The sequence below is a fragment of the Physella acuta genome, unplaced genomic scaffold (genome assembly GCF_028476545.2).
Source record: "Physella acuta isolate Inbredline_101_S28 unplaced genomic scaffold, ASM2847654v3 ptg000216l, whole genome shotgun sequence".
In the NCBI taxonomy this organism is placed as follows: domain Eukaryota; kingdom Metazoa; phylum Mollusca; class Gastropoda; family Physidae; genus Physella; species Physella acuta.
The window spans coordinates 50,388-62,372 of NW_026731735.1; the positions used below are offsets into that span (position 1 = coordinate 50,388).

Sequence of the window (11,985 nt, forward strand, 5' to 3'; positions counted from 1 at the left end):
GAAAGTGCCTTAAGCTAACAACACTATATTAGGTTAAATATCAATGTTTACATTGTATTAAACCCATGATAAAAAAAAACAATCCTTTGTACATTGCAGCATAGCTTAGTCAAATGTAGTTGGTATTCCATGAGATAGTGTTAGATAATGCTTGAATTTGACTGTAACTTGTCTGCATGAATGTTTTTATACACATTAAAAACCAGAAACTCATATGACAGGATACAATGACCTGATGATATTTCTGCAATATATTTTTTTAACCTATGTCAGCATGACCAAAAGTCATATTATTATTATTACCATTACTACTCATGAATTTGTTTCCCCTTGTTATGTTTTATTATCATACAGTAATATTTTTAAAAACTTTTTTCATTAATGATTTTACCTCGTTAATGACATATTTTATTGAATTTGGTTTGTATAAACCCCCCTCCCCATACGGCTTACTGTAAGACAATATATTTTACTTGTAAGTACTTAATTCATGCATAGAAAGACTTAATCTAATAAATATCTTTATGAATTCTCATTGGTTTTCTTTCATTGATTATAAGTAACATTTTGTTTGGTTCCTATAATATATTTAAATAAAAGCAATGCATTTCTTCCTGAATGTATATTGTGAAAAAAGTGTTGAAAAAAACCCAAAGAAAATATGCAGAATTTCAAACCAAGTAAGTCATGAGTCAGCACAATGTTTCTTAGTCAATCCACCCTAGATGAGTACTTGACTTAAATCAAGGAAAGACAGCTTCCCATAAAGCTTATTTATTTCATCTGCTAGTGCTAAAAACTGTATTTTTCTTATAATTATTGGATTGGATCTATTAAGAACCATTTACAAAATCAAGTGGGTATTAAAGAATAGTCTTCCTCTCTTCTTTATCTTCTTTAAGTAGAGTTCATCTGATTCATTGACCTCGGCATATGAAGGGAAAGTGTGGGCAGCACTATGCCCAGCCACCTTTGTTTTCCTAACCTAAGTTAGGTACCCATCAGAGCTGGGTGGACTCAGGGACGTTCCACTGATTTGAACCCGGATTCGAACTCGAGACTCTGGGGTTAGCAGTTTAGTCTAAATTAAAGAATAGTGACCAGAGTATATAATAATCCAGAGTAAGGTGACTCAAGCTCAGTTTGATGGTAAAATCAATACAAATAGCTAGAGATAAAATAACAAAATAGTTTAATAAAGCTAGTTCCCTTTAATTAATCAAACTTTCAAGTAGTATCACAAAGCAATAAAAAAAAACACAAGTGCAAGCATATTTAAATGAAACTATAAATCGGGTGTTGGACAAAATGCCGACATCCAAAATGCCGACACGGACATAAAGCCGACAGACATAGTGTTTATAATGTTGTCACTAAATTTACCTGAGGTATTTAGGTATATGTTCGTTGAGGACATCTGTACGTACTAATCATCTTGACTATTCTTGACTCATGCTAATGTTCTTTAAGTTGTGTAAGAATGTATTTATTTTTCTGTACATTTATTTAGCTTCCCTCCTCCTTCCCCCCCCCCCCCTATACTTGCTTAGAGTATTTAACACAATCCATCTAAAACTGTGTGCATCTGTCTGTACAATTACGATGCCTATGGAAAGTGTTCTAAATCAGCTGACAGGCAAGAGACCTGCCGCTTCCCTTCCTGCTAGTATTAACATTTCAAAGATAAGCAAAAAAGTACTCTACAGGCACATTTTAGGTAAACAGTTACCCTACGTTTCTAGACTGATCTTAAAACCCAAAGTTAATGGACCTCCCGTATAAAAGAGGGATGGCTGAATTGAGCCTTGCAGCTGAAGCAAAGACTACAATTGTGAATTATGATCGATCTGTGGGTGGTTGACGGTCTATATCCAGCAGGGATAAAGGTTATCCATAAATGACGTCTCGCTTTTTGACGATTTTTACCTCCCCGCTCCCCTCCGTCACACGTCGTCACAAAAAGCCAGACCCCCCCCCCCCTAAAATGTCACACCTTAGCCTACAACCCCCCCCCCCCTCAAAATTGCAGTTGAATTTTTCTTAAAACATCGATATTTTTTTACAAAATCTTGTCAGAACTCTGTCAACATAGAGTATTTTGATCAATTCCTATTACAATTTATTTAAACTGTTTTCTAAAACGCGAAATAACGGCTAAAACTCGTTTTCTAACATTGCTTTTTTATAATGCAAATAAGTGACGTCACACCATCTGACCCCCCCCTTCATCACATACTGTCACAAAATTACGGACCCCCCCCCCCCCTACGAGTGTGACGTCATTTATGGACGCCCCCTAACACAAACAACAGAAGTACAGGCAGTAAAGTGGACGGACATTGTGACAAAAAAGCGCCTCGCACATGCCTGGCGCTGGCTAGGCGCCGATTAGTAAACCAAGAAGTAGGCTATAGATCTACTGGCGAATACACTGGCGATGAGTTATTAAAAATGTGATATTTAGGGTACATAACATGACAGTTTAATTCATAGTTTCAGTAATGTGTTTGTTATTATTGTTGTTGTTTTATTTTGTGTTGTGGAGCTTGTTTCAAATTTTATTTAATTAACCTCAGAAAAAGGCGCCACTATCCGTATGCTACTGCAGCTGGGGCAACTTAAGATCAGAGTTTCTTACAGGCATCTACTCGAAGAAAGTCTACCCCCCCCCCCCCTTCGAACGAAATGAAAACATACTTTTACCAGTGTCCGCCCCCCCCCCCCCCCCCGGAAATTGTTGTCCGCCCCCCACCCGAAAATATCAAGTGCCCCTTGAGCGAATAACTCTTTTAGTAAAAGTTTTACACCTAGATATGGAAACTACATTCTATATCTGTATAATTACAATTATTATTTATTAATTATATGCATTTCAAAACATTCCAATAAAAATTATTTTAAAGGCGAAAAAGTAATTGTACGTTAAATGTTCACACATTCATTCAAGATGGCAACCCTCGTAAATAAAGCATTAAGGTCACAAGTTGTGCTATGGGTACATTATATTTCTAACATTACAAATATTATCTAATTTGTCGTGAAGTTGGAAATACAAATAATCAATAATTCTAAAGAAACTATACATTTCAATCAACATTTAATTTAAAGAGTCCCGCTTACTACCGCTGAGTCTTGCCTCAGTCACACCACCATTCATTTGGCTCATTTGCAGTTTCACTGTTGTTTGTTCTCACTGATGTTCAGTCCAGCAGTCGATGAACTTCAGTGAAAAGTGTGAATTTCAGTCTTTTCAAACACTGCTCTCAGTGTTAAAACAGGTTCAAACTCTGTTAGATAGATTTCCAACCTGGGGTTGGCGTGGTCGAGTCAGTAAACTGAGTGGTTGCTAAACCGAAAAGTCTCGAGTAACAAGTTCGAACCTCAGGTCTGCCTCAGGCAGATGAGGCTCGTTAGCTGGGGACAGCCACACTTCTAGGAGAGACAACTCCAAAATCAAACAACTGCTGCCTTGTAGTTAGTTCTTGGTTGGACAAAACACAAAGGCTATGGAAGCAAATCCAAAAAGAAAAGCAGGCTGAAATCGGAATCAATAGCGCATAACCAGTTGACACGTATCCTTAATTCAAGTTAATTGTGATGAAGACGTGATTGAGTCGACAAAAGGTTGATAAATTTGAAAAAAGTCTCGAGTTCAAACCCTCTGGCAGATAAGGCTCGATCCCTTCCGACAGTAAAAATGAAGAAGAAGATTTCCAACTAAATTTTACGTACCTAAAATGATAGATAATAGATTAGATATTAGTTTATTTCTTGGTAAAACTCCATTTTAGTGTATTTTATTCGCCGCTTCACGTTCACCTCCGGTTGAGCGTATTTTATTATAAACAACAATAGATCTACCTATCTTTCGCTTTCATTTTTTTCAGCTCTAGATCTAGTTTCTCTAGAAGTAAAATTTTGCCAAATATGTTTTTCCTAAAAGTCATTTACTTTAGAATACTTTAGATTTCTATGTAGTTCTTTCATTCATTGTTTTTATATAAAATATTGCTTTAAAAACATTTTCATATTTGCGCAGCACACAGTTTTTTGGGGTTATGGGAGGAAGCCAACACAAAAATATACTTTCTGTATTATTTGTATTCATTTCAACAACATATAGGCCTACAAGTTATATATATCATTCTAGCTAAACTCTGCAAATATGAACATAATACAACTGCAAGTAAAATAACTGTGCTAATTTATTCAGGTATATCCTTACTTGTCACAAATGGCCAATGCAAAAATAAGGGGATTCTACCACCACTTACAAAAAAATTCACTAAAAAATACTATTTGAGCTAGACAGAAAATCTTTTGTGTTTTGTTTTCATATAGTTGAGCTCTACAAGAATATGTAATTTTTATTTTTCTATGATGATTAGTGTTTTTTTTACCAAAATCCCTACTTAATATAATTACATTTACAACAATTGACAATTATCTTATATAATTTTATTTATTGGCTGATTTTTATACAGTGTCTGATAATAGAATCTAAAAAAAGGGGTTGTTAGGTTATGGTTAGTTAACTAAAATACACACATCCTGCTAATGTTAACCCTAAACTCAACTTTAAGCATAACCCTATTTAGCTGCCTAATTTCTAACCATAAAACTAGTCGACATTACAATACTACTAACAACCCAACACACATTTTTTTTGGAAGAGTCCATTATCCGACAACATCTAAAGATGCACATGCACAATTACCTGGTTTTTCTTCTAATCTAAATGTTTGTTGTTTAGGCCTGTGTTGTCTTGATGGGATTAACATAATAAATACTTAAATAGTAGATTTAAATAGGCTATTAAAATAGATATTTTAAATATTTTATACTTAAGAGCTGACCCGCGACGTACCATATGCCGCTATTTGTTTTATTTTCTACTTTTCAGTACTTCGTTAGTGAATTCAACCCTACCCTCCCTTCCATTCCACACCCCTCCCCCCACCCACCAACATGAAAGCAGCAGTCCGTGACAACAGTTTACGGACGACAATAAAAGATCAAGCAGAACTTCTTACCTCTCATTAGTTTCAAATAGTTTAATAGCTAAATTATCTGCCCCTAATAGCCGTTACTAATTTGACCCGGCTCTACCATTGTAAACATTCGGGTGAACCTTAGCTCACTAGAATGGTGGGGGTGGTAGCTATATGCCTAGAGAGCGGGGGAGTAACAGCGTGCGTTTACGTGGTGTCTCGCATGGTCCTCATGAAGAGAATTATTTATATAGATACTTATAAATTGGAACCCTCAACCCCTGACGACCTGCTCGAAGAGCAATTGCTTGTCAGAAGAATAAGGCTATAAGAGTAATTTGAGACCATTGCGCAGCTATCAATAGTATTATGGGTAATTTGAATCCATTGTGCAGCTATTAAGGTCTTTACGTTCAAAATAATAGATAGATAATAAGATAGGTCTACATATAGACCTAGATTAGATATTAGCATATTACTATTAGCCTAATAAATAATGTGGCTGAGCAATGATTGCAACAGCTATTCTGAGTCCTTAATATGAGGGTTCTAGCTCATTTGGAGCCAAATTAAACAGTTTTAATTTTTGATAACTCAATAGCTGTGCATTAATAAAAAAAATTAAAACCCTTCCACGTCAATTTCTACATATAATATAACTTCTAACCCTCATTTACTGAGCTTGGGACTGTGGAGACATTCCAGAAGCCTTATCTATTTCTAAGCGGAGTTTAAAATATTTAAGATTTCTATCTATTTAATCTGTTAAAAACTTTCATCACAAATTTACCATTCGTCTGAATTCATGCGCCTAGTGAGTTAGCCCTATTTTTAATAGATGCAGCCCCACCAACCTTGGCCATGCTTTTTATTTTAAAGTGACTTCTCAGAAGAAGCTTCTTCCCCCACTGCTAATCTGGCCGGCAGAAGATGTAAAATGTTATGACCTTAATAGATGCGCAATGGGCTCAAATTAAATATTACTAGCTGAGCAAAGGGCTCAAATTATCATTTTGAATCTGCGCAATGGGCTCAAAATAAATATTACTGGCTGAGAAATGGGCTCAAATTATCATTTTGAATCTGCGCAATGGGATCAATCAATTTTCCTTTTTAACCTTATTCTTCTGACAAAACTGTACCAACTGAGGATGAGGCTTATATACTTATATAAGTAAAAATTATATTTTTAAAAATCTATTTTAATAGCTTATCTAAATCTACTATTTAAGTAGTTTTCTCAAGTTAATCACTGTCCCATCAAGACAACACATATATAGGCCTAAACAACGAATATTTAGATGAAAGAAAACCAGGTAATTGTAGCACTATGCACATGCACATCTACTTCCGGCTAGAATCTGCCTATTTATTTAGTACATCTAGAACTTAACATCAAATTCATTTCATTGTCCATGAAAAATTGTTAAAAACAGGATTGTTACTATCAGAAGTGATAAGTTATAAATAACGAGTAAATCAACAAGTGATCACACCCCCATCACCATGCCTACTAGAAGCAAAGACACCAGAACCAAAAATATTTTCTGTCTCTTTTTAAACCAATTCATTGTCTTTTTTTTCTGTAGGGTACTATTCGCCCTGTGCTTGCCACTCAGATACCAGATATTGGTCAGCATGGAAGGCAGCCATCCAGAGGGCTCCCAACATCTAAACATTGGGGAATGAAATGGAAACTGCTCAGAGGGAAGAAAGTTTATAAAGTAAACACCACAGCTTTTTATTGCATTCAGATTTATATTTCAATTTTTAAAGGAGAGATTTAAATGGGGCTACAAAACTATTGATGTTTTTTTCAGACTCTAATTTAAATCTTAAAATAAGACCAATCAGTTTTAAAGCAATTGTCCTCTGTTGACCTTTTATTTTAATCTTTGCAAGATAAAATTAGATAATTTAAATAAATGCTGTTTTAATTTTTTCGTGCTGCAAAAATTTACTTCCATGCTAATTGAGAGATTTTTTTTTTCCCAGTATCAACTCAGTATCAAAAATTTAATCATTTGAAAATAGAAAATATCCCTCCCATTTAATACATTTGCTGCAGATTTCCTTAAAGACTATTGACCCATATTCATTAGAATGATTGTCCTGCTTTTTTTTTTAGTTATATTGTAAGATGATAAATATAAAACATTTCATTATTCTTCATCTTAGGTTGACCTTCCGAAGTTTAATGAACTGAAGAAAGATAGAACTGATCATAAAAACAAAACAGCAGATGAAATACGCATGGACATGAAGAAAAATGGCAGTCTGCCACCAAGAACATTTCAAGAATTGCCTTTAAACATTTCATGTACTCGTAAGTCATTTTTTTTCAATGTTTTACTTTTTTTGTATTTTAGAACTGAGATTTTAAAATGTGCTATATTGATTTTACTTTTTAAAAAATTCTTTGCAGGTGCTTTTATGGATCAATTTAAACCACCTGATGGTGATGGCAAACATTCAAGCATTTCTGGTTCAGTAAGTCTGGCACTTTTTTAAAATATTTTTTTTATTTTTTACAATTTTTAATTTGTTAAAAAAAATTATTTTTTATTTCTAGATTCTATCAGGTAGTATATCACGAATGATGAAGGGGCCAAAAACTATCAAACATGTTCGCAAGTTAAAGAAATATGAAGACTTTAATGAATCTGAGTTTGCAGTGGAGGCTCAAAATATTGTAATTGAAGCTCAAAATTTGCTTCAAAAGTAAGTTTTCTGTTTTCTTAGACACATTGTTTAATTATGACTCATTATCATGTTATTTTTTTCCCTTTTGTTCCCAAGACACATGGGGCTGCCACAGGAAGCTCCTTCCACTTTTGTCTGCCTCCGGCAATTTTCCTGTCAGCTGGCAGTGACAGTCCTACCTCTGCCAGTTGCTACCCGCTGTGCACCTCCACGTCTTCCTTGGTCTTCCCTGCTTTCTTTTTCCTTGAGGCGCCATTCCAGCAATATCATCTGGATTCATTCTTAAGATGTGCCCTGTCCTTCTGCTTTTATTATTATTTTGGAAACTGCTCCCATTTCCATCTTTCCTAGCAATTTATCATTGGAGATTGTGTTAGGTGAGTGGGTGTCTTTTATCCTTTGAAAGAGTTCAGTAATCTGCTGGTGGTGGTGGCTACTCTCCAGCACTCACTGCCATAAAGTATGACGCCAAGGACATAACTTTTGAAAAGTCTGCATTTGGTCTTAGAAATTTTGTTCTATCGACATGTTTTTGGCAAGATTGCAAAGGCTTGATTGACATTACGTACGGATGCGTGTTTAATAGTTTATTATGACTATTTGCATACTATTTCATTGTTTCTTTTATTTTTAATTTACTTGACATTATTCATTTTTAGTATCTACAAGAACCAAGAAAGACTTCATCAGCTTGTCACAGAAAAGGCATTTCCTGTGAGTTAAGCAATGTTTTTAGAACGCGAACACAAACGCAAACAAAAATACAAACACAAAAAAAAAACTCAAACACAAACGCTTTATCAAATGGCTTTAGCAAGCTAACAGCCATATATTTCAACAATAATGCTCTCACACATGTCTGTACAAATCGCATTCACATTTAATTTTTTACTAAAATAGAAATATTTAGCGTGAGTTGAATTTTTTTAAAATTACCTCCCCTAGCAAAATTATTAAAGATTTTAACTAATTTGTTTTTTCCCACTCTACTGTTATTAGAATGTATCCATTTTTTCTAGGCATATAAGCAAAATACTTAATTTAATGCAAGCAAAATCATGGCCTGTGGTGTGTACTTTTAATGACAGACTGACTGACACTACTTGGTCACTTATATTATAGATTAGATTTCTTTATTTAGGTCTCTCCTCTGTTATCTGCATTAATCTTCTTTCATATCTTAAGGTGTGCTTGAGAATTCAGTGTTAATAATGCAAATAAATTACCATTTAATTAGAACAAAAATCAAAGGACTAATTTCAGAATGTGTACAAAATAACCTTGGTGCATTGCTCAAAGCTTAAGGACAGTGTGAAAAAATACAAGAGAACATAAGGATTAAACTGTTAAATTTATACACTTACTACATTTTGCTGGGATACGTACCAGCAAAAACTTCTGTTTGAACAACAGTACACATAATGAGTAAATAGTTTATTCATTCTAACATGAATTTGTTCAATGGCCTGATCTGTTTTTCTCAGGAAATGGTTCATGGCCTTCATTCCAAGACCATGCAGTGGAAGTTTGTTGAGACTGTGGAGCCTCCTCGTGTTGTCCAGATTAGAACTGACGAGATGATTACAGAAGGCAACTTATTTGCACAAGTTACAGTAAGAATGCACACAAAACAGGTATAGTAAAAAAAACAATCATTTTCCTTCACTAACTAAAATCATTTTACTTTAGGCTATAAATTTACATTTTAAATTGCAGTAAAGATAAATCAAATAGTTGTGGGATTTTAATTTTTTGAATAAGTTAGATATTGTGTTTTTTTTTTAATAACTATGAGTTCTCATTATGTATTATTCCTCTACCTTTTTCTCACTCTGTGAATTTGTTTTCTATCAATCTCACTTTCAGATCTTAGCAATTTATGATCGTTTTGGTCGATTAATGTATGGCGACCCTTTAACACCAAAGTCAGTTCTAGAATATGTAGTAATGGAGAAATGGATATCTGACACGTATGGACAATGGCGTATCCATGGAAAGATCATACCAGAGTGGATGACACCTCGAGACAATTTGATTAGAACATACAAAGTGCCCAAATTTGAACCTTTGCCTCCTGTGGTAGAGGAGAAAGTGAGCGAGGCTCAAGATGTTCCAGAGAGTTCAAATAAAGGACCTGAGCTGGCAACAGCATAGTCAGTGTGTGTGATAGGTGAATGTCTTTTGTAACAGTGTGCATGGAATTGTTGAATTTTTGTATTGTTTTGACTTGGATCTTGAATAAAATTCTCTATACATACAATTTAAAACATGCAATGAATATCATCTAATTTTTTTTTCTTTGTTTCTGTAACAGTTTTTTTTTATTGCCAAATTTTTATTCAGTAGATAAAGTTTTGACAGGTTGTTACACCTACCTGTTACCATGTACCTTGTACCTATGTAGACCTAAACCATAGGGACAGATTTGTGTGTTTGCTGTATTGGGTGTATCAGCACACCCTGCTCCTTTTTTTATCCCTATCAGTACGCGATGATACAAAACAATACTTCTTCGATGAAATATTTTTTTAAAGACTGAAACAATAGAAAGTAATCCATAGCTTAAAAAATGCCAAAAACACATTAAAATGTTAGGCACTAATCTTTAAATTTCCAGGTGATGAATTACTGTTAAGTTCTTGATAAATGGCTGACACAATTTTATGGTTTCAGTTTTTTTAATTTGATTTGTCGAAATACTGATTTACTTTTTATCTTAAGCTGTCTATGTCATGCGTTTGTGAGTACAGAGACATGGCATCACAGACTGAGGGTCTGGGCTGGAAATAAAATTATGTCTTGATCCATCACCTGCGCTACCGTTTGTCAGATTATTGTGGGACAATCTATCAATTATAGTTGCCGCAAATATCAAGATTATGTTGATGATAGTTAAGCTTACTATGTCTCTTCCAGCACATTGATAGATGAATAAGATCATTTTTATGATTAAATTGATATGCAACTGTTGTGCATGTGTTGTTACACTGATCTGCCCTAAGGAGTTTCCTACATTCCTAGCATATGCAAATTTTTCCATTGGCAAATCTTTAATGGAAAGATGGCAATCCACACCAACATTGGGAAAATAAATATCCATAGCAATATAATGTCCTCGTTTAATTTTCAACTAATTTAACAAAGATAGGCCTACTTTAAAACAGAAAGAGGCAATTGAGACGCCTTTGGCTGACAAACTGCAAATATATAGATCTAATCTAAACAATAATATAAAGCGGCCAAAAAACCTGAGAATTGCTAACCACACTGCGCAGTAAATCATCAACATACAGGGGACACATTGGCCTAACTAAAAACAGTAAGCTCGAACAATAGGGGTTGGGTTCAAAGTAACAAAATCCAGACCTTTTAATGCAAATTAATAATGACATGTCTCAATTTCACCCTTTTCAATAAAATCTTAAAGTGCAAGTATCATATCATTTTTTGAGGTGGCGACAGAGGCGTAGCGACCCTTCCCGGCGCCCGGGGACAAACTTTTCTTTTCGATTTGCACCCCCCCCCCTCGAGATTTCCATTTTACCCCCCCCCCCCCCCCCCCACCCTCAAACTTTCGATTTGCACCCCCCCCCCCCTCAACCTTTCAATTTATTTTTCCAACCCATTTTGGCGCCCCCTAAGGTCGGCGCACGGGGACATATGTCCCCCCCCCCCCCCGCAACGCTACTGGGTGGCGATGCTTATCTAACATTGTTTACGCAGCTCTGTTTTTTGTTATAAATATTAGGGCCTACATATTATGATTGTGATCTCCCCATGGACCTCTACATCATCCACGAATCTGTAATCGTCGAAGGTGTCAGTTGTTTTCATACTACGTGCTCATTTCATAAATGGGTGGTTTCTTGTATTTGTATTCTCAAGATAAAACTATCTTTGACGCCAAAGAAATTACAAGCTAATCAACGTTTTGCTAACAATTGTGAATTTAAAAAACTCGAAGTTACAGATTTACAATATTGTTTATATTCTTTTAAGATAAACAGATTGAGTTTGTGAGAGAGCGAATACTGGGAGGGCGTGGTCGGGGGTAGAACTTCTAACCCAAAAGTTTTGAACTCGGATTGCCGAGAAAGGCGGCAAGACATTGAACTAGTCATAATTTCTCTGTGTTCTCTTAGCTAGGTAACTCAACTTTATCAGCCCTATGGGGTCATCCATAAATGACATCACGCTTTTTTGACGATGTTTACCTTCCCCACCGTTACACATCGTCACAAAAAGCCAGAACCCCCCCCCCCCTAAAATGACGTCATACCTCAGTCTACAC

General features: G+C 35.2%; 1 protein-coding gene across 1 annotated transcript; it reads left to right on the top strand.

The window, feature by feature from the left end:
• The first annotated feature begins 2,927 nt into the window (after positions 1-2,927).
• On the top strand, positions 2,928-9,945 carry LOC131937638 (large ribosomal subunit protein mL45-like). Its single transcript, XM_059295226.1, has 8 exons — positions 2,928-2,995; positions 6,581-6,715; positions 7,170-7,317; positions 7,417-7,481; positions 7,564-7,712; positions 8,354-8,408; positions 9,179-9,328; positions 9,561-9,945. The coding sequence occupies exons 1-8, from the start codon at positions 2,948-2,950 to the stop codon at positions 9,846-9,848; spliced, it is 1,038 nt and encodes a 345-aa protein (XP_059151209.1). The 5' UTR covers positions 2,928-2,947; the 3' UTR covers positions 9,849-9,945.
• The last annotated feature ends 2,040 nt before the right edge of the window (positions 9,946-11,985 follow it).

Excerpts from the sequence above, each read along its gene's own strand:
- LOC131937638 (XM_059295226.1), top strand. The coding sequence starts at position 2,948 with ATGGCAACCCTCGTAAATAAAGCATTAAGGTCACAAGTTGTGCTATGG. Across the intron at positions 2,996-6,580 it reads GGTCACAAGTTGTGCTATGG|GGTACTATTCGCCCTGTGCT; the intron begins GTACATTATATT and ends TTTTTTCTGTAG. Across the intron at positions 9,329-9,560 it reads TAAGAATGCACACAAAACAG|ATCTTAGCAATTTATGATCG; the intron begins GTATAGTAAAAA and ends TCTCACTTTCAG.